The sequence below is a fragment of the Triticum aestivum genome, chromosome 2A (genome assembly GCF_018294505.1).
Source record: "Triticum aestivum cultivar Chinese Spring chromosome 2A, IWGSC CS RefSeq v2.1, whole genome shotgun sequence".
Taxonomy (NCBI): domain Eukaryota; kingdom Viridiplantae; phylum Streptophyta; class Magnoliopsida; order Poales; family Poaceae; genus Triticum; species Triticum aestivum.
In genome coordinates this window covers 459,282,739-459,304,488 of record NC_057797.1, presented here as the reverse complement: position 1 = coordinate 459,304,488, position 21,750 = coordinate 459,282,739, and the positions used below count along the sequence as shown (strand labels likewise).

General features: G+C 44.9%; 1 protein-coding gene across 1 annotated transcript; it reads right to left on the bottom strand.

The window, feature by feature from the left end:
- Window positions 1–332: 332 nt before the first annotated feature.
- On the bottom strand, window positions 333–16,402 carry LOC123188987 (probable UDP-N-acetylglucosamine--peptide N-acetylglucosaminyltransferase SEC). Its single transcript, XM_044601301.1, has 28 exons — window positions 16,038–16,402; window positions 14,096–14,241; window positions 13,834–13,932; window positions 13,686–13,736; window positions 10,044–10,160; window positions 9,912–9,968; window positions 9,714–9,833; window positions 7,648–7,710; window positions 7,484–7,562; window positions 4,795–4,904; window positions 4,649–4,702; window positions 4,509–4,576; window positions 4,325–4,427; window positions 3,894–4,096; window positions 3,689–3,785; window positions 3,308–3,379; window positions 3,123–3,199; window positions 2,910–3,026; window positions 2,750–2,834; window positions 2,508–2,675; window positions 2,125–2,235; window positions 1,936–2,022; window positions 1,733–1,860; window positions 1,542–1,624; window positions 1,326–1,431; window positions 1,063–1,209; window positions 854–974; window positions 333–766 (listed from the first exon to the last, which is right to left on the bottom strand). The coding sequence occupies exons 1-28, from the start codon at window positions 16,213–16,215 to the stop codon at window positions 653–655; spliced, it is 2,961 nt and encodes a 986-aa protein (XP_044457236.1). The 5' UTR covers window positions 16,216–16,402; the 3' UTR covers window positions 333–652.
- Window positions 16,403–21,750: the final 5,348 nt, after the last annotated feature.

Below are 21,750 nucleotides of genomic sequence, written 5' to 3'. Positions count from 1 at the left end.
TGTCTATGTTGTGCAAGGGGTGCCAAAAGCTTTTCATCTGACATTGATGTATATGTGGCATACTTGTCAGAATTTTGTCAGAATTTTGGCACCAGATACATAGTGGAGGGCCTAACAGCAGCAGACCCCTCAAGATCAACTTCAGGAGCGGCAACTCTCGAGCCAGCCAAAGATTGCCCATAGCTTGACAGCCCCAATGCCATTTTTACGCCTACAAAAATACAACCCGTTCCCACCTCCCACATACCAATGGATGGGCTTTTTGGTAACTGGGGTTTACCAACTGGACCGCATCAGAGCCACACCCATCGCGGCAAACAGATGCCATATTATATTTCAAATAAGTATTGGATATTGTATCTTTGCGGCCAAGTTTCAACATTACGATAGCAGCACAAAGCTGGGGTTGAATGGTACAACAATCAGGAACCAACAAAACTATAATCTTCTGTTGGCACACATAAATAGGCTAATCCGATCTCATCACAGGACTAAACCTCCTACATTCTTCTCTCTTGGGTACATAAGTCGGGACTCCACACGCAAAGGTCTACTATATGGTACAGGACAGTAGGGCGCAGCCAAACGAGTTACATGATTGTGCTACGCTACAACTCTGCTTTTTATCTACACAGCCGGGATTTCATGCTCCTCATCTGTCATATGGGAACTCACTGTCGTCTTCTTTTACCTTAAACGGCTCCGGATGACGCCCAGAGCAATAAATGTTCCACATCTTGAAGTACGCCCTATCAAGGTTCCGAACCTGAAATGGTTGGCAAGCACAGAGCTCGTCAGAATCTACTAACTGCCTACAAATGACATGCCAGGGAGTATCACACATAAATCTTACCCATCGAGCAGTGTCAAATAAAGGACAGGTTAAACGAACTTCTTTAAGCTTATTGGTCAGTGCCTGGAGTTTTGCCGGGTTTGTCGCCAGTTCAACTGCTCGGTCTTCGTACTCCTTAGTGCTACAATCAGAAAAAGGAAGGGTAAATGTGCATGCACCATGCCGTCCCACGCAGCTTACAAATAAACCAGCTTCTAATCAATACTTACCTGCTAACAATCATCTCATCCCCAAGCCCAGTCGCTAAACAAAGGGAGCCAGCTACTCTGGTTGCCATTTTCTCTAGAGGAAGTGTTATCATTGGCAAGCCAGCCCATAGAATGTCAGTACCAGTTGTGTGTGCATTGCAAAGGGGCCTGTGATGTGGGAAGTTCACAAAGACAGACCCAAAATATAGGCCAAGTATCAGTATTAAGTATGAACCGATATGCTTATCACACAGAACAAGTGAAAAAGCTGGTTAAGTGCATACGTGTCAAGGAAGAGGTCTGCTAGTTCACTTCTTCGGATATGCTCATGTTTCATCGCAACATCTGTGAAAATGATCTGATCAGGGCTCACTCCCCTTGCAGCAGCATCTGCATAGAAATAGCATTCCAGTATTGTATGTGTTAAATTCTGTTGCCTCATGTCATTCTTCTTTCGAGATGAAAAGTTCAGGCAACAGAGAAATATTCAATCTACTTACGTGCTTTTACTCTCATTTCACCAGTGGCTGGAAACCTTAAGAGCCATAGCACACTGTTTGGAACACGCTTGACAATATTACACCTTCAAAAGACAGTGCACAAACATTAACATCATCTCTACAAAAATTACGTAATGTATCTATGTATGCTTTTGACAAACTGCAGAGAAGTACAGGTAATAGAACGTTACCATGTATCAAATATTTCTGGGTCCATCTTGTAGAGCTGATTAAAGCATGCAAAGATGAATTTATCCTTGGGTAACCCATAATCTGATCTTTTATGCGGGCATACCGGACTTAAGACATCACAATTTTTCTGGTATAGTACCCATAGTTAGAAACACCATGAATGAATGAGAGCAGAAAGAACATAGAGCAAAATGAAATGAACCTGCTTGTAGTCATTGACGAAATAGCAATGTGGGAGATGAACAAGCTTTTCAGAGTATATATGTGCATAGCGAGTTGGAGAAACAAACTGCAAATATTGTTAAACGAAGAAAAATTCAATTAATTGCACATAAAGCTAAGAAAATATTGCGAATCAAAAATCACAGAATGTTGTTTAAAAAACTCAGACCTCATCTGTGACCAAGTAGTCTATGTAAGAAGCACCTGTCGTCCCTGGGAACCCCATGTACGAAACTTGAATAGGTGCTGGTTGCATCGCGAAAATTTCATTCCTCGCACCCTGTTTAACTTGAAAGCATGAGGCAGACTGATAACATTTTTCGAGAGATGCTGAACTGCATTTTTTTTAAAGAACACTTCATTGTACAGTATATTACAAAATATTTAGTGATACCACCTAACAACTTTGAGAATAGCATATGCCTGCTCAATGTGAATAAAAGCAAATGCAAAACATGAAGAGAAAATCAGAGTAATAGCATGAGGTTGTCCTGGACAGAAGTTAATACAAGGAGACAGATAAGGGGTTACGGGAAGACGTGAAAGTATTACCTTTGTGTAGCCATTAAGATTGATTAAAACTTGTATTTTGTCTTCATTTATCATTTTTGCTATCACATCAGATGTCATGGCAGACACATCAATGAAATGCTCTGCCTCAGCCTGGATACGCTGTCTCCATTCAGTGCCATCATTTTGACTCAACGCATAGCAAAAAACCTGCCATCACAATTGATAAGTTGTTGATACAATAAATCAACAAGGTGTAAAGGGAAAAAGCAAAGGTGATTTACCTCAACATTGTCACGGTCATGCATACCAAATACTGAACCCATGAGATGGGAAAGCGGGTGATTACCAAAATCACTACTAACATATCTGCAAAATTCAAATGCCAATTACTCCGTTGTTGCTGGAGCCCAACAATATTGATAGCAGCGCATTTAGACGTACCCAACCCTGAGTCGGCCATGTTTACCCTCTGCCTTCACTGGTAAAGGGGGTGGGTGGACAAATGGTGGCAAACCAAAGCGAGAAGCAATTAATGAACACTGGACCGCATATTTGCGGCTGCCAAGGAAAAAAAATAGTGTAAATAATGAAGCAGAAAATATCACTGATGATGCAAATAATAGTGCAGTAAGAGCCAAAAGGATATATATATACCTAATTTCCAAGGCAAGCAAAGGATCAATAGGATAAGCAATAGCATGAAATGGCTGCACGCTTGGCAGAAGTGACATCTATTGAGACAATAACCAAAGCTTCGTCATGACTCTTGACATTTTCATTGTTCAACATTACCTATCTCTACCATACTTTAGGAAATAAAATTTATCACAAAGGGGCACCTTTATCTGCCGTCTGATTATCTCTTCAACTTCACGGAACATAGTATCTCTGTTTTCCCAGTCACAAACACTCTGCAGTGAAACAAACAAGGGTGGCATTTTTTAAATTACTGCTTTCCTGGGCATAGCTGCATTTGAATGCGACTAGAACTTAGCATTAGCTTGCTTTCTGGGGACATCAAACATGAAATATCCAAGCTAACATACAAAAAATCAATAACTTTTTACATGAAAAAAATTATACAGCAAGTAGTACAGATATAAATTAGCTCTCATGGTCTTCAGGGTTACACGTGGAGAACGTCTCAAGTTGTACAGGTAATAGTATGCTTCTGTGTTTTGATTGAAAAAAATTGGACAATCATGTGAACTGGATCGAACCTGTAGAGTATGAAGAAGGTTGCACGTTACTTCTGGAAAATCAGGACGCAGACAAAGAGCTTGTTTATAGCTAGCTATAGCTGCTTCTTGATGTCCACTACAGCGGAAAGATCACATTTCATAAATTAAAATTCAACTAGAAACATAAGATCACTATAATAACTGGATGTATCACCAAACCGCAATACTAATTACTAAGTAGTACCTATCTTTATAAGCTGAGGCTAAGTTCGCATGGGCTTCCGCCATATTTGGCCTGATTGTCACAGCCTGTATGTAATCCTGAATTGCCTCGGCTACTCTTCCAAACTCCTTAAATGTGTTTCCTCTATTAACAAGTGCATCAGCTGCAGTAGGATCTATACGAAGAACTTCGGTGTAACATGCAATAGCATCAGCATAGCTTCCCTGATGCACACAAAGATGAACAATATCACGAAAAAGGATAAACACAACGATATCTCAGAGAAAGTCTCAGACAGCAAAAGCAGTAAGCACAATTCTCTAAAATATTACTCCCTCCGTCCCGAATTACTTGTCGCAGAAATGGATGTATCTAGACGATACATCCATTTCTGCGACAAGTAATTCGGGACAGAGGGAGTATATACAAAACAAAATCTTTCAAGCTAGTACCTGTTGCTTGTATATGACTGCTAAATTGTTGAGTGGCGAAGACAACCCAGATGTAACGGCAATTGCTGCTTTGTAGAATGAAGCGGCAGTACTTATCATGTTCCTGCAAAAAAGGAAAAGTTTATAAGTAGAAGGACCTCAATGTGGTAAGGTATCAAACATTAAAAAGGTAGGAGAATCTTACCACTCCATATAGATGTTTCCTAGGTTAGTAAGAGCCTGTGGATGGTTTGCCTGTAATACAAGGCACGACTGCACCAAAAAAGTGAATACATTAGAACCGGAATAAAATATGGAAATTCACAGTAATGAAGTAGAACATACTTGGAAGCAATTAATTGCCTCTTCTACTCTCCCAGCATCTTTAAGTGCATTGCCCTACGGAACATAGAAAATGTTAGCCAAGTGAAGTAACCAACAAAACTATTGTCCACAGTCAGTAATGAACAATGAGCACTTCCAGAACTTACCATGTTATTGTATGCTTCCACAAACCGAGAATCACACAGTATAGCCTGATTGTAACAATGAATTGCCATATCAAGCTGGCGTTGCTCATAGTAGATAGTGGCAAGATTACCTGCATGAAAATGTCCCCCCGTCCTTTGCATTACGAGGTATACTAAGGGTCTACTTTGAAGGTAAAGAAATGACCACTCTCTTGTGAGCTTGTACATATCTCATCCATGATGAACATCTAAATAAATGGACTCGAGAGGGCAAATGTCACTGAATTAGTATTTACACTCCACAAAATTGCAAAATACCAAGGAGTAATGGTAGGTTTAGTCAATATCTGTTGTAACACGAGAGGGAATGGATTCAGTCTTGGTTTTGGTCAATCTTGTTGGTTCCCTCAGGACCACCACACACATATATATACCACAACATTAGGGTTACATAAGCAGTACTGGGCCTGGGCCACCATGGGCCTCCCATATGTACCAACACTCCCCCTCAAGATGATCATGGGTGAACACCCATGACCATCTTGCAACAACTACATAACTCAAACTACGACGACTCTAATGAACATAAAACTTAACCAACTACGATACATGAGAGCCATTGCCCTCTCCATCATCTTCTCACCACCTCCAACTTGTGATGGCCAACTGAGCACCATGCACCTCCTCAACAACCCCGGCTGCCTCACCACACAGGTTCCGTAGAACCATCCACACTCGCCTCAATGCCCTCAGCCCGTCTTCTCCACAGGCACGACGGCCTCTTCGGCCACTGACCTCTTCCGTCTTCTCCACAGGCACGACGGCCTCTCCGGGCAACTCCTGCCCCAGCCATCTTTGCCTCAGGCACGACGGCCTCTCCCCTGGTCAGGCCTCAACCATTCTCACCTCAGGCACGACAGCCTCTCTCCCGGACACTTCCTCATCACCAACCACACTCAAGCCACAACCTCATCATCTCCATCATCACCACATCTCCCTCTCCCCCCCTAAAAGAAAATCCATCTGGCTGCCATCAGTAGCAGCATCTCTCTCCTTGGTCCTTGCAGCGGACCAAGCAATCTCTCCCCCTCTGCTCCTTGCAGCAAGCACGGAGCAGCAACAACACCACAGCCAGCGCAGCATCTCATCCTTCTCCCCCATCTCATCCTTCTCCCGCTCAGCAGCACCAGCAGCTGCGACCAACTCCTCTTCCAAACAGCAGCAGCAACTAGCACACAGGAGCCACAAGCAGCTGCCCTTCTCTTTCTCCTCTGCCTCCTCTCCGTCTCATGCAGCAGCAGCACACAACCTTCCTTCTTACTCTTTTGTCAGCAGCAACAGCAGAACACAGCAGCCGCCAGGACCACAGCGCCCAGCAGGAGCTCCTCTCCTCTGCAGCCGTGCACCTCCTCTTCCTCACGCGCCGCTGCACCTGGCCGCACCCACAGCAGCTGCAGATGCAGCCACAACAGCAGCAGCAACAGAGTCAGCCTCCTTCTCCTCTTCCTCCTTGGCTGCTCCTCCTCTGTTGCCTTCTTGCCGCGCACAGCCTCACCTCCTCCTCTGCACCAGCAGTTCAACTCCTCTTTTTTTTTTACTTCCAGCAGCAGGCAGCACCAGGATAGCAGCAGCACTTGGCGCGCGCGCAGGTGCACCTCAGCTCCTCTTCTTCCTTTTCTTTCCCTCTTCTGCCCGCAAGCAGCCTCTCCACGCCTCACTTGCCACGCGCGCAGCCGCTTGCCAGCGCCACGCCGCCTGTCCCGCGACCCACAGCTGTGGCCAGCGCGCGCGCCGCGCATCCCAGCGCCTTCTCGCAGCGCCGCCCAGAGCACGAGCACGAGTTCGAACTCCAAGCCCCAGATCCGCACCTCCCGGCCTTTTGCACGCGCCCACCGTGCCGAGCTCGCCAGATCCAGCCCGCACGCACGCTCCTCGCGCCCGCGCCTTGCTCACGCGTGCAGCTCGCCGCCGCCACCCGCGCACAGCTCCCAGCCAGCCGCCGCCGCGAATCCGCGCCGAGAGCAGCTCCTGGACACCGCGCCCAGATGCCGCCTCCACTTCTGCCGGCCACCGCCGACCGCGCAGCTCCGCCCGGATCCGCCTCCTTCCTTCACGTCCCCGCCGCCTCCTTCCCCAGCAGCCGTGGGCTTTGCCCACAGCCACCTCAGGAGACGGCGAGGGGAGCGGCTACAACCTAGCTCTTATACCATGTTGTAACACGAGAGGGAATGGATTCAGTCTTGGTTTTGGTCAATCTTGTTGGTTCCCTCAGGACCACCACACACATATATATACCACAACATTAGGGTTACATAAGCAGTACTGGGCCTGGGCCACCATGGGCCTCCCATATGTACCAACAATATCCAACAGGTACCATGCCAATTTTTAGCCAAACCCAATGGAATACAATTGTTTGGTAGTTGATCAATATTTAGTTTGCCTGGTCCTATTCTAGCTGCTTTTTGATGTTTACTGTAATCATCGGTATTGTATTGGCACACTAACAATTGTTCACAGGATTCCTCTTTTGATTCCTCCATGCAAGTGATGAATAATGACAAGAATTCTTGCAAATATAATTCTAAGACTAACAGTCGTTCAGTCTATGACCAAGAAAATGGCTTGCCAACAATGAGCATTGTGGTTGTTGGACACAAACCAAACCTACCATACATCCTCACACATAAAATAAAGCAATTGTGCGTACCGTAAGCCATGGCGTAGTCAGGGCGTGCCTGCAAAGCACGCTGATAACAAGCAACTGCCTCCTGGAGCATTCCCATAGCCTGGACACACCGAAACATTTGCTCCATAACCAATCATTCACAACGTCCAAGGCCATAAGCTACTGCCATAGTTCGTAAGACTTACCTTGTACACATTCCCTTGATTAAGATGTGCATCAGCAAAAGATGGCTTAAGTTTAACAGCTTCCTGCAATATTTCAAGACGAAAAAAGAGCATTGGTACCACTCAAATCATGGCCATCAGCATGCCAGTCAGGAGGGTTAAAGCAAATCAACCATCTATCTGTGAGAATATAACAAGCAAGCACTATATGGAGCTACAGTACATATATAAAACAATTGCTATGTGATCACCCTTTGCCACGATTATTTTATCGCCTTTGGTTAGGCATTTATGAACAAGGAAATACTTCTCCCAAAAATTCACATGTACTTAATTGCCAATTTACTCCACCTATGTACAGTTTCAAGTTCAAATTCACTATATGATAGAGTAACAAGAATGAGAAAATCCGACAAGTGATAATGAAAATGAAAAGAAAAAACATATAGACAAATGCGAACATTCATTAAAAATGTCATTTTTATTTTCTAATACATTTTGAACTCCACGTCAAAATTTAAAGAGCTTGTACAAAAGAGGAAGATACTGATTTTAATTTTGTGTCCATACAAGGAGTTGATTGCATGAAAATACCGTAAAACATGATTGAATAGCATATAAGTGTGACATGGATACATCACAAAATTAGTATACAAGTTCCTTGACACATACTAGGGGCTGAAATGCCATCAAAATAGCCTCGATAAACATAACATACAGTAATTATTTCAACCAATATATACACAAATATAACATTTTGGGAATTTTCAATTTCCACCGCACTTCTTGAAATGCTAATTTATACCTCGATGCATTTATTGATAAGGTAACTCAATGTAATATTACAAATGATAAACTATATGCAGCGTCAAAGCATAGTTTAGGCAATGAACCTAATACACAAATTTAATGCGAACAATCTACAGACCGTCCAGAGTCATGAGCAAACCTAAAGTTGACCAGCATGGGTTTTAGGATTCTAGCACGGATTGGAATTTTAACTGGAATCAATGGGACCATGTTTCTTCAAAGCAATATATATCTATTTTTTCTTTATATATATATGTGTGTGTGTGTGTGTGTAACATAAGATATTCGCATTGTTTTCTGAAAATGATCATCGCCTGTATGCCACAACAGTGCTCCGTAAATGGCATCTCAAAGAACTTTACAGAGAATATCAAGGAAGCACGTAAAAGGATTTAAAAAAATTACAGTCCTAACCATAATCATGCCCCAAAATAAGTCAAGAACAAGAAAAGTATAGTAAGCATTAGTTCTTTCATTTCACCTTCTCACGGAAGTTCTCTTTTTTAGCAAGGCACTAAACATCTCAGTGGCACTTGGGTGTTAAGCTTCATGCACTAGCCAACGCAACAAAAGGTCCAAACTGATGGAAAGGGCTAGGCGCCTAGGCAATCCATATATACACTTCAACAACCCCTCACACGTGTGATGCGGGAAGTCAACACGTGAATAGACTAAGAGCACTGATACCATGTTATGCTTCATGCACTAGCCAATGCAACCAAAAGTTCAAATTGATGGAGAGGGCTAGGTAATCCACATGTACACTTCAACATTGGGAACTTCATGAAAGCTAAATATTAGCTTTGCTGTAAAAGAACGGCAAGCCCTTCAACCGGAACTAACAAGAGAGAAGCCCATTTGTGTTGCTACTCACAGTACCAAATGTCAGTACCAACCTACATATTTCTTTTCACAATTTTAAGAAGTTAGGTTCAGCCTATTATGTCACCACTCAATAACGCATCAACGACAACCTCTTGTGTACAACCACACACATAGAGCAATGTCAGTAGATGATACACTCCTCTTCCCCACTCCTGGGTTAAATAAGTAATGCTCTACATAACAGTTTCCTTTTTGTAGTAATGAACTAGTTGTAGCATAGTAACTCATAGAACACTTCAATCCACTAACACTCAGCTTTATTGACAAGGTACCAATATACATCTATTCGGTTCACATACATTGAACAGTATATAGAATTCAGGTAGAAGCTTTTGAATACACAGCAGATATTTCTCAATTCTACCAAAAGCTTGCACCATTGTGGCATTTACCTTGTAATACTGCATAGCCTTATTGAGGTCCCCAACCTCCATAAACAGGCCGGCTAGATTTGACCATGCAATTGCAAAGTGTGGATCTATTCGTATTGCTTCAAGGTAGCAAGCATATGCCTGAAGATGCAATAAGATGACGTAATAAGGATCATTCAACGGTACCACTTGTTATCGAAGCCAACACAACTTGCTTACCTCTTGCACAAGACCCTGGGCTTTCATTAGATTCCCCAGATTACTATGTGCATCAACCTAAATTATGGAATAACAAATGTCAACTCACAGAATGAACAAGCAGAATTACTGGAAACGTGTGAATACACATACCAAACGTGGGTTCAGGAGAAGCGCTTGTTTACAGCATTGTGCTGCTTCATTCAGTCTACCTTTGCGTGTATATGCACTTGCAAGGTTTGACCATGCATCACAAAAATTTGGGCGTAGCTACAAGAGAAAAGAAGTTGGAGGTCAGACCATTTCATCTTACAATCTTGCAGTTGATTATTTATGTTAGAAACTTTCATGAGTTAAAAAGAACTGAAAGGGAAAAGAACAAGGGTGTAATGCATGCACTTGCCACATGAGGCATACTAGTGTGCTGGAGGGCCAATTAGCACCACTAATGGTCATGAAAAATCTGAGAAAAATTGGCAATATTGTCACAACATCATTAACCACGCCGCACAATTTCAAATCAAAATTCGATCCATGCATTGGTCGTTTCTCAATGTGTGGATCAAATCCTATATACCTAAGAGATCCATCCCCACTAACCTATTTATCTTAGCATGCAACTACTCCACCTCAGCAATGCAGCCACGTCATGTGTTTCCTCCTACCCATTTATTCCTGATGCCACATCATCTTCAGTTACTCAGACTACCCACAGTGGGAGTAACATAGGTAGTAACATCACACATATCTAGATAAAATAGATGATGTGGCAAGCAATAAATGAAGAAAGAGAGGAAAGTGGTAACATAGCTAGTTACTAGTAGTATGAGTAGCATCACACATATCAAGGCAAGATGAGTCTATAGCCTAATAAATGAAGTGTTGCATGTTACCACACATATGTTACTCCCCACTATAGAGCTAGTAACATAGACCAGTAACATATGCATGTTACTAGTCTATGTTACTACCCATTGTGGCTAGTCTTAGATCGGGCGTTCCAAAAAAAATTAGTGTCCCAATTTATTCCAGCCATAATTGCAATGATTTCTAACCGAGGGGCACCATATTCTTGGAACCCATCGAATCCCCTTCCTTACCAACACTAGGCCATGGTCAGGATCTCCCTCTTACACCTTTAGGGTTCGCACTGGCTAGAGTCATCGATGATGCCCTCCCGGCGGCGCGCTCGCCATCGGACATGTCAATGGTGCTCAGACCCCCCCCCCCCCCCCCCGGTACCCATCCTCTCCAATCTGATCCTTCCGAGTCCGCCAGCCCTTGCTGCACCCCTCCTCGCCCATCTGATTCTTCCGTGTCTCCCCACCCTTGCGCCCCATCTCGCTGTACCCCTCTTCCCCCAGCAGGTCCTTCCGAGTCTGCCGCAGCTGCGCCCTACACAAATGCGTGCACAAGCTAGCTCCATCTGCTACCTGGAATCTCACGCCTCTCTCTCTCATCTTTTTTTTGTTCCCCGGTCTCATGTTGTTTTTCTTCACTCATCTGTCCTATTTTGATCCTCTACATGAGCAGTAGTCACGGTACAGGACCGCCGCCATGACTCCTGATTGTCCACCGCCTACTCCACACAATGTCTGCTGATTCTGCTGCAGCACATCAAGTTGTTTTATGGGGAAGAAAATGCCTACAGATCTGGCGCTTAAATCCGGTGATTCCTTTGTATGTTTCCAGCACAAATTGTCACCGTTTTGGTTGCAATCAAGGATGCTTAATTAGATTATGTAGCCTATGTAGGTTGAGCAAGTCACCTTTCCGAGAAAGTCAGAAATATAAAGCTGGGACTTCGTTGAAGTTGTGTACACAAGCGGTCTGTATTGTAGTACTCCCTCCGTCCCATAATATAAGAGCATTTTTTAGTATATTTCAATATATTATGATTCTGACGCCCTCCAGGTCATTTTTTATCCCTTATCTGATTAACATATTTATGCAGATAAATTGTTATTTGGTAATATTTTTCTATTAGCACATCAGGTTGCATTGTCCACTTTCCATTGTGACCAACAAAGTACTTCGATCATGCAATAAAATACTTGGATCATGTACAAATTTGGCATCGAAACTGATTGTATTGAGTAAGCTGATTTCAGGGTTATACGGAAGCTACCTTCTTCGGTTTCTCTTGCTTCAGTAACGACTAACGAGAGGTAAAAAAACTCATGCCACTACAAACATTTCCTCTTTTATTTATTTAGATAGATTGTTGTTTGCTAATATTTTTCTATTAGCACATCAGGTTGTATTGGCCTCTTTCCATTGCCATCAACAAAGTACTTTTGATCATCCAATAAAATATTAAGATCATGTACAAATTTGGCCACAAATCTGATAGTCCCGAGTAAGGCGATTTCAGAATTAGATGCAAGCCATGTTCTCCAGTTTTCACTTGCTTCATTAACAAAGGTAAAAAAACATGCCACTACAAACCATTTTTTCCTTTATTTTCTATCTATTTATTCTTCTTTACGCGCACCTTTCTTAAAAGTTCTTTGTGACACTACCATTCTGCCGCAAAGCGCGGGGTATTATCTAGTTTCTCAATGTGTAGATCGAATTTAGATTTGAAATTGTGTGTCGAGGTAGATGCATGTAGCGTCAATATTGACAAATTTCCTCAGAATTTTTTCATGGCCATTAGAGTGCTCATTGGGCCTCTAGTACACCCTAAACCCCTTGGTGCACGCAACACACCCCCATAAAGAGTAATCAGATCCGAAAGAATATATGATGAACCATGTAAAGATAGCATGCACTCAACATGATAGACATGGACATTTACCATAAGAATAACGATTGTGGCCCTGATGGACAATTAGATTTGAAATTGTGTGGCGAGGTAGATGCATGTAGCGTCAATATTGACAAATTTCCTCAGAATTTTTTCATGGCCATTAGAGTGCTCATTGGGCCTCTACACCCTGAACCCCTTGGTGCACATAACACACCCCCATAAAGAGTACTCAGATCCGAAAGAATATATGATGAACCATGTAAAGATAGCATGCACTCAACATGATAGACATGGACATTTAGCATAAGAATAACGATTATGGCCCTGATGGACATTTAGGTCCATGGAACAAATATACCACAACAACAAAGCCAATGTTTTTGTTAAAACATGGCCGGTCCTGAGCGTGGGTAAAGGAGGGTTGTGTGATAGACTTGACGAGCCAACGTAAAAAACACATTGCATAATGGAAATATGTGCAGAAGAAGTGGAAACAAATCACGAATACGTTGGCACATGAGATCGAGTAAAAAATATAACTTTAATCAAAAGGATATTATTCACTCTGCATTGCCTCTCAGGGCCATAAGAGTAAGGTAAAACACAGATTCCGCAGACTTTAAATCGAATGGTCTCTAGTCTCTACAGCTAAATACTAACCAAATCGTACAGTTTAAAGATATAATCTTATTCTTTCTTCCTCCATGTTAAGCCATGTACAATTCCAGCAACAATGCTTATGCCGTATTCATAGTAGTAATCCCTAAAACCAAAGACAAACAACACTTCCACAGAAACAAGAGTGTGACTTGAGGTGATCCACCTAAAATTCATTTCGCTAACTAAAATCTGCAGTCTTAGGAGGTCACTTGGCTACTTGAACCATCAAGACACATTTGGTGATCCGCAGTGGTTAGGGCCAATACAACAATATAACAGGGGCACTGGTCACATTCAAATATTAAGCTAGTTCCTTTTAGGCCAAAAAGACTGGAAAGAATCATAAAAGATGTTAAAGTCGGGAAAATATAGCACAAACACACCTGAATAGCAGTTAAATAGAAACGAATTGCAAGATCAATGTCGCCCTTCTCCTACATGACAAAATAAAACGCATTGCACCATTAACTTCTGGGACCCTCAAAAAGCATTTCCATTTCTGAAAAGATTTTTCTTAATTGCTCAACGAACCTTCCAGGCATTTGCCATGTTGCCATAACACTCTGCAAATTGTGGGTCAATGGCAAGAGCCTCTTCATTCTTTGCGATGCAAAGATCATAATCACGAAGCTAGAGGAAACCAAGCTTTCAGTGATAAATTTGGAAGAAAGTACTCCCTCCGTTCCAAAATAGATGACTCAACTTTGTACTAACTTTAGTACAAAGTTGAGTCATCTATTTTGGAACAGAGGGAGTAAGAAAGAACATGCCCAAGCATCACAATAGTAATAACCTGGAAATAAATAGCCCCGAGGAGAAGTAGATTATCAGTTCGACGTGGATTCTTCTCGTAAACAGCATTTCCATGCTCCAGTGCCTGACTATATTTTCCTGATTTGTAGCTCTGATGTGCAAGAATCAGGTGGTCCTCTTCATTAACTAAATCATTTGAAGAAGCAGGATGGCAATTAGAATATGAACAAAAAGTAAAATTTAGAAGGTACAAAAGATCAATTCCAACATGAGTATCCATTTGAATATCTACACCAGCTAATCCCACACGATGCAACAGGTACACTCCAATAACTCCATAGTTCTAATAAGGTGCATCAGATCGCCTCCACCATGAGGTGTGGAGAGGCCAAGAATACAGCTTTTCACATGACTTATAATTGCAAGTCTTGCACAAACAACAAAAATCATGTGGAGACCACCTTTGCCTTCAAAACACCGTTCAAAATTATGCATACACTTTCCGACAACCCGCTAACAATCCTACAAGTGGTAGAGGTGAGGAGTAAAAAAATTGTTAGGAAAACACAACAAATTCGCTGTGACTGAATGTAGTATATACCACAGCCAACGCCAAAAGGCATTCCAAAACAATCTTGTTCATTTCCTGGCCCTGAAGGATTTGAACACATAGGTGCGTCGCAAATTCCAAATTATTACCAGTATGACTAAATCTGTCAAGATATCAAGGGTGTAGACAAACAAAACTGTTCTAATCTGACCAGGTTATTCACAAAAGTATCCTAAGTGTCAGGTAAACTACCACATTAATAAGAGATGTGATGCTGATTCACGTACCAATACTAACAGACAACATGGTAACGCAAAAGACAATGGTTTGGGAAATAATCCATCCATGAATCTAACCAGTATATTATCAAAAGCTCAAATATCTGCAGTAAGTTAGCCGGCTTGAGCTCCATTTGGACTAGTACGCAGATAGTTATGTGAAATGTATGTGTTTAATACCAGACAATTAGGGGCAGATACACAATATAGCCACTGGTTTCCTATGAGTGAATACTTTCCGCCCAAGACATGGAAATGTTCTAATTATAAAGGGGCGACTCCGATCGGCTGAAGCAAGTGAGCCCAGAACTTCATAATAGCCTAGACTGCACATCACCACTCAACCAGTGGACTCCACATGCCCTCAACTAATCTAGCTCTCGTCTCAACCCACATGCCCACAGCCAACATGTACAAGCAAGGCAGGCCAAACAAATTATGTGCACATGTCCCTGCTGCATCGACATGGACTGTACCGACCATAAGCGCTGAAAGAGTACTCTTTTGCAATGGATGAATTATTTTTCTACTCCTGGCAAAATGATTGAAACATTTAGACTTGAACTGAATACAAAGTTTTAGATACTTAGATTGTATTCAATAGAAGATTGAAATTCAATTACTCCTACCACAGATCAAAGTGCACTTGGTTCTAGTACAATTAGTTCAGCTGTATACGATCTGATTTGACAGAACATTCAGGTTTAATCTAGAGGCCTGCCTGAGAAGGAAATTGAGTAGTCCACTTGTATCCATTTTATGAACTTGACATGCCCAAAAATGTTTCCGTGGACCTGCTTTGTTAAATCCTAAAAGAGCCCGAGGAAACCAGTAGTACAAGACTAGAATTCCTAGTACGGTTATTGAGTTACTAGCTCACGTGTTCCTGGAAATCCGAACAACAACACCAGCCACGCAGACCATTCTGGGTAATAAAAAATGAAGCAGTTCTCCCGATTTTCCACTTAATTTCAAGCCCCGTAAACTCAAAACAAACACAAACAACACACCCCAGAGTACAGTTTTCCACAAGCTAAACTGAGTTAAGATCCTTCAGGCCCTAGCAGAAGGAGGAAAAGGGTGGCAAATCGGTGATCACAACCTAAAAAAGAGATCAACGAGTAGCGAAATCGGGGATCAGCAGAGGTGCTCACCCCCGACGAGCTGCTTGGCCCTCGCATCCAAGGACACGGGGGGCAGCAGGAAAGCCGCCGCTGGCGCTGGCCCCTCGGGAGCCGGCCCCGCGCCGCCGCTGACCCCGAGCCATACGTCGTCCCCGCCGCGCACCACCGGCGCCGCCAGGTGGCGCGCGTCGCTACGCAGCGAGAGCATCGCGCGGAAACCCTAGATCCGGAGGCCTAGACCAACGCGGGCCCGAAATCTCGCGCGGGCGCGAGAGGTTTTGGGGCGGAGGGGGGAGTGCTGTGATGGACGACGGCGCCTCTCCACTTGCAGAGATTGGGGAATTCTTGGGAGAGATTTCCCGGAAGAGGTGGAGATTTTTATTTGCTCTGTTGCACCGTTTTCCGCCGCGGCAAATGGAGTGAGCCAAGTGGGTGCACGCCATGTGTCCTTGGTGTGGACTGTGGACGTGTTTGGTAGTCAATTTTGGTAACACTGTGGAAGGAAGGAACTTGCGAGCCCCACGTGGAAAGAATGGGTCTGTTTGGTTCCCGCATACATTATTTGACCTACATCACACGAAGTTTAAAGCATCTCCTAGTCTGAGCCAACTGCTACATCCGAATCGGCAGTTTCTGAAGAGCCAGACTGGGCCGAAGCAAGGGAGGGGGAAGTGGCGCTGAGCTCGTGCGACCACGGAGATGGCGAGAGCTCACGCGCGTCTCCGAAAAATCGGCAAGAGGATTTTGGCTCACCTTCCGCCGATTTGGTCGCCCCATTTAGCCTCCCCCTCTCACCGCCCAAGATCCCGCCACCCTCCCCCCCCCCCGCCACCCCCCCCCCCCCCTCGAGCTTTCCCGCCGACGCACATCAGCCGACGAGCAAGTAAGTGGCGCTCCTTCACCGGCGGGCGGTCCACGCCGGCGGTGACTCCTGTCCTCGACTTCTTCGACTGTTCCCGCGTCCCCCTCGGGCTGCAGCCATGGCCTTTGTGAGTTCAATCACCCTCTTCTCTGTGTTCGTTGTAACTAGATCTGAAAGCATGTGGTCGTAGGGTTTGATGTGCAAACATGTGGTAGGGTTTGATCTGTGAGCATATGGTAGATTGTGATGTTGTGGTAGCTTTTTGATGGTGGATTTGTAGCATGCTAGAGTAGTATGATAGTGATGAACACGATAGATTCATAGCTAGTTGGCTAGTTGTGATGTATGCTCCTTCTTTCATAGATCATTCGGTATTGTGTGTGTTATGCTTATTGTCAATGTGTGCTACGATTATGGCACATGACCACGCAAACCCAAGATCTTAGTCAGGCCCATGTGTAGTAAGGAAATATGTCTACCAAATGGGGTGAATGGGAGTTTTTAAGATTTCTTCGAAAATATCAAAACTCTCCGAACCCAGCAGCAAAGCGAATGAAAACAGTGTACAGTGAGCGAATACAAACTAAAGAACGAGAACTAAAAGCATGCATCGAGACAAATCACATGATTGAAACAGTTCGAATGTAAAGAGGAGTAGCAGAGGTAACCAGTGATGCTCGATGGCAATAAGGAATTTGGTAGACCAGTTCCCCCTTCTGCACAAGGATTACGTCTGGTTAGAGGGGTTGTGATTTAATACAGAAGATAAACTCTCTTCGCCCTATTCTCCTTGACAATTAGCTCGTCAACCAATGTCGGTCACTCGTGGCAGACACTTGAGGCGGCCTCCGACCCTTTATAGACTTCTTCTTCGAGAACCACAATTACTCTTAGTCTTTGAAGAAATTGAAGCATAACCGTCTAGAGAGTTTGCAGCTCTCAAGAGTAATAGGCGGAGCGTACTGGACTTAGATTTGAGTGATGCTGAACCACTATCTATTTTTTCGGCTCTAGGGGTTTTCTCTCAGTGGATTTTAAACTCAAATCGCTCTGGAGAGGGGGTTGCTCAACAATCTACTCACAATCAAACGGAGCAGCCACCGGATAACGCCGGTCAGGGGTGGCTATTTATAGCCGCAGCCTTCCCTGGTGGGAAATTACCATTTTGGACACGCAGTCCAGCCAATGGCCAATCGACATGTTTACAACGGTCAGATTTCAAGAGCAACGGTATCATTACTTGAGGAACAAGTAATGCTAATGTGACGCCCCCGATTCAATCGCACACTAATCATACACGCAAACGTGTACAATCAAGATCAGGGACTCACGGGAAGATATCTACAAATAAAACAAGTCATACAAGCATCATATTACAAGGAAGGGGCCTCGAGGTCTCGAATACAAGAGCTCGATCATAGACGAGTCAGCGGAAGCAACAATATCTGAGTACAGACATAAGTTAAACAAGTTTGCCTTAAGAAGGCTAGCACAAACTGAGATACAAATCGACAGAGGCGCAGGCCTCCTGCCTGGGATCCTCCTAAACTACTCCTGGTCGTCGTCAGCGGGCTGCACGTAGTAGTAGGCACCTCCCGAGTAGTAGTAGTCATCATCGATGGTGGCGTCTGGCTCCTGGGCTCCAACGTCTGGTCGCAGCAATCGAGTATAGAAAGGGGAAAAGAGGGAGCAAAGCAACCGTGAGTACTCATCCAAAGTACTCGCAAGCAAGGAGCTACACTACATATGTATGCATTGGTATCAAATGGAATAAGGATATCCTATGTGGACTGAACTGCAGAAAGCCGGAATAAGAGGGGGATAGCTAGTCCTTTCGAAGACTACGCTTCTGGTAACCTTCATCTTGCAGCAGCAGGAGAGAGTAGATGGTAAGTTCACCAAGTAGCATCGTATAGCATAATCCTAACCGATGATCCTCCCCTCGTCGCCCTGTGAGAGAGCGACCACCGGTTGTATCTAGCACTTGGAAGGGTGCGTTTTATTAAGTATCCGATTCTAGTTGTCATAAGGTCAAGGTACAACTCCAAGTCGTCCTGTTACCGAAGATCACGGCTATTCGAATAGATTAACTTCCCTGCAGGGGTGCACCACATAACCCAACACGCTCGATCCCATTTGGCCGGACACACTTCCCTGGGTCATGCCCGGCTTCGGAAGATCAACACATCGCAGCCCTACCTAGGCACAACAGAGAGGTCAGCATGCCGGTCTAAATCCTATGGCGCAGGGGTCTGGGCCCATCGCCCTTTGCACACCTGCACGTTGCGAACGCGGTCGGAAGCAGACCTAGCCTAGCAGGCGTTCCAGTCCAATCCGGCACGCGCCGCTCAGTCGCTGACGCCACGAAGGCTTCGGCTGATACCACGACGTCGAGTGCCCATAACTATCCCCGCGTAGATGGTTAGTGCGTATAGGCCAGTAGCCAGACTCAGATCAAATACCAAGATCTCATTAAATGTGTTATCTTGAAATAACTGCGAACGCCGACCAGGGCCAGGCCCACCTCTCTCCTAGGTGGTCTCAACCTGCCCTGTCGCTTCGCCACAAAGTTTCACTCAGAGGGCCGTCGGGACAAACGTCCTTTCGGACCCAATCCGTGAATCACTCGCGGGTACTCCTACGAGCCGACCCGTCTTTAGTTACCACAAGTATCATATATTATGTACATAAGTATATACCCGTGATCAACTCCCAAGTGATCACGGCCCGATAGTATAGCATGGCAGACGGACAAGAATGTAGGGCCACTGATGGTAAACTAGCATCCTATACTAAGCATTTAGGATTGCAGGTAAGGTATCAACAGTTGTAGCAACAATGATAGGCTATGCATCAGGATAGGATTAAAGAAAAGCAGTAACATGCTACACTACTCTAATGCAAGTAGTATAGAGAGTAGAGTAGGCGATATCTGGTGATCAAGGGGGGAGGGGCTTGCCTGGTTGCTCTGGCAAGAGAGAGGGGTCGTCAACACCATAGTCGAACTAGGGTCGCCGGCAGTCTCGGGGTCTACCGGAAAAGAGTAACGGAAAGGGAATACAATAAATAATAGAGCAATCAAAGTATCACAAAGCATAACGAGACAATACGTGGTGCTAGAGGTGACCTAACGCGGTATGAGATGATACCGGTGAAGGGGGAAACATCCGGGAAATTATCCTTGGTGTTTCGCGTTTTCGGACAGATGAATCGGAGGGGGAAAGTTACGTGTTCGCTATGCTAGGGATGCATGGCGGACGAACGGGCTGCATATTCGGATTCGTCTCGTCGTTCCGATCAATTTTCATATACAAAGTATTTTCATCTGAGCTACGGATTATTTTATATTAATTTTTAAAGTTTTTAAATCATTTTCTAGAATTAACATAATTAATTTAATACTAAAATACATTTCTGACGTCAGCATGACATCAGCACGACGTCAGCAGTCAACCAGTCAATTGACTGGGTCAAACCGACGCATGGGTCCTACTGTCATTGACTAAGACTAATTAAACAGATTAATTAGTTTCATTAGTAATTAGGTCAACCTAACAAAGATTAATTAAGTTAATTAATTCGTTAATGAATTAATCAATTAATTAATATTTAAATTGTTTTTACTTATTTATTTATCTATTATTATTTTTATTAAATATCTTTTTTCATTCTGGGGCGTGGGACCGGCATGTCATTGGCCCAAAGGGCCAAAGGCGGGTGCGGGCATCGGGTGCTAGGCGTCGGGCCATGTTTAGCGGGCGCGGCCACCCGACAAAGCGCCCGAGGGGGCGGCGAGGCCGTGGCGATGCGGACGATCGCCAGAGGGGGACGCCGGTGCTGTGGAGCAGCAGCAGAGCCACCGCGGGGCGGAAGCGGGGCGACAACGTGAGGAGCCGAGGATGCAACAGCAGGTGGGGTAAGTAGCGGTGGCGGAGGCGGGGAGCGAGGCTGGCAACGAGCAGGCCCGCAGGCGTCAGAGAAGCAACAGCAGGGGGTGGACGCGGTCAGGGGCGGCGACGCGCCGTGGAGCGAGGCGGAGAGCGTGGGCACACACAGCGCGTGCGGTGGGGCGTGGGCATGCGCCGACGAGCCGGGGCGTGGCCAAGCGCGGATGCGCGCGCGCGCAACAATGGCGAAGGCGTCCGGCGCCAGGAGCAGGTGCAGGCGGGTAGCGGAATCGGGCGTGCGGGCGTGTCACGCGCGCGATGAACGGCGCCGAGCAAGGAGGAAACGGGGGAAGGAGGAGGAGGGCGGAGGCCGTGGCCTCACAGGGGCGTGTAGGGACGAGGCTGCGGAGTCGGGGAGGGAGTCGAAGACGACATCAATGGGGAGGTAGTCCGGTGAGGAGGTCCATCGAGGAGGAGGGCGGCCAGGCGCTCCGGCCGATGGGGATCCGGGGGCAACGGGGTCAGCGCGATGCGAGGTGTCGTCGAGCGGGGAGGTGAGGTGAGGGGCGCCGGAGCCAGATCCAAAACGGGGGGGGGGACGAGAGAGAGACGTGGGGGCGAGTGGGGTTGACCGGTTAGGGTTCGGTCGTGGGCAGGGGGAAATATCCGGGAAAATATCGTCGGTGTTTCGCGTTTTCGGACAGATGAATCGGAGGGGGAAAGTTACGTGTTCGCTATGCTAGGGATGTGTGGCGGACGAACAGGCTGCATATTCGGATTCGTCTCGTCGTTCCGATCAATTTTCATATACAAAGTATTTTCATCTGAGCTACGGATTATTTTATATTAATTTTTAAAGTTTTTAAATCATTTTCTAGAATTAACAGAATTAATTTAATACTAAAATACATTTCTGACGTCAGCATGATGTCAACACGACATCAGCAGTCAACCAGTCAGTTGACTGGGTCAAACCGACGCGTGGGTCCTACTG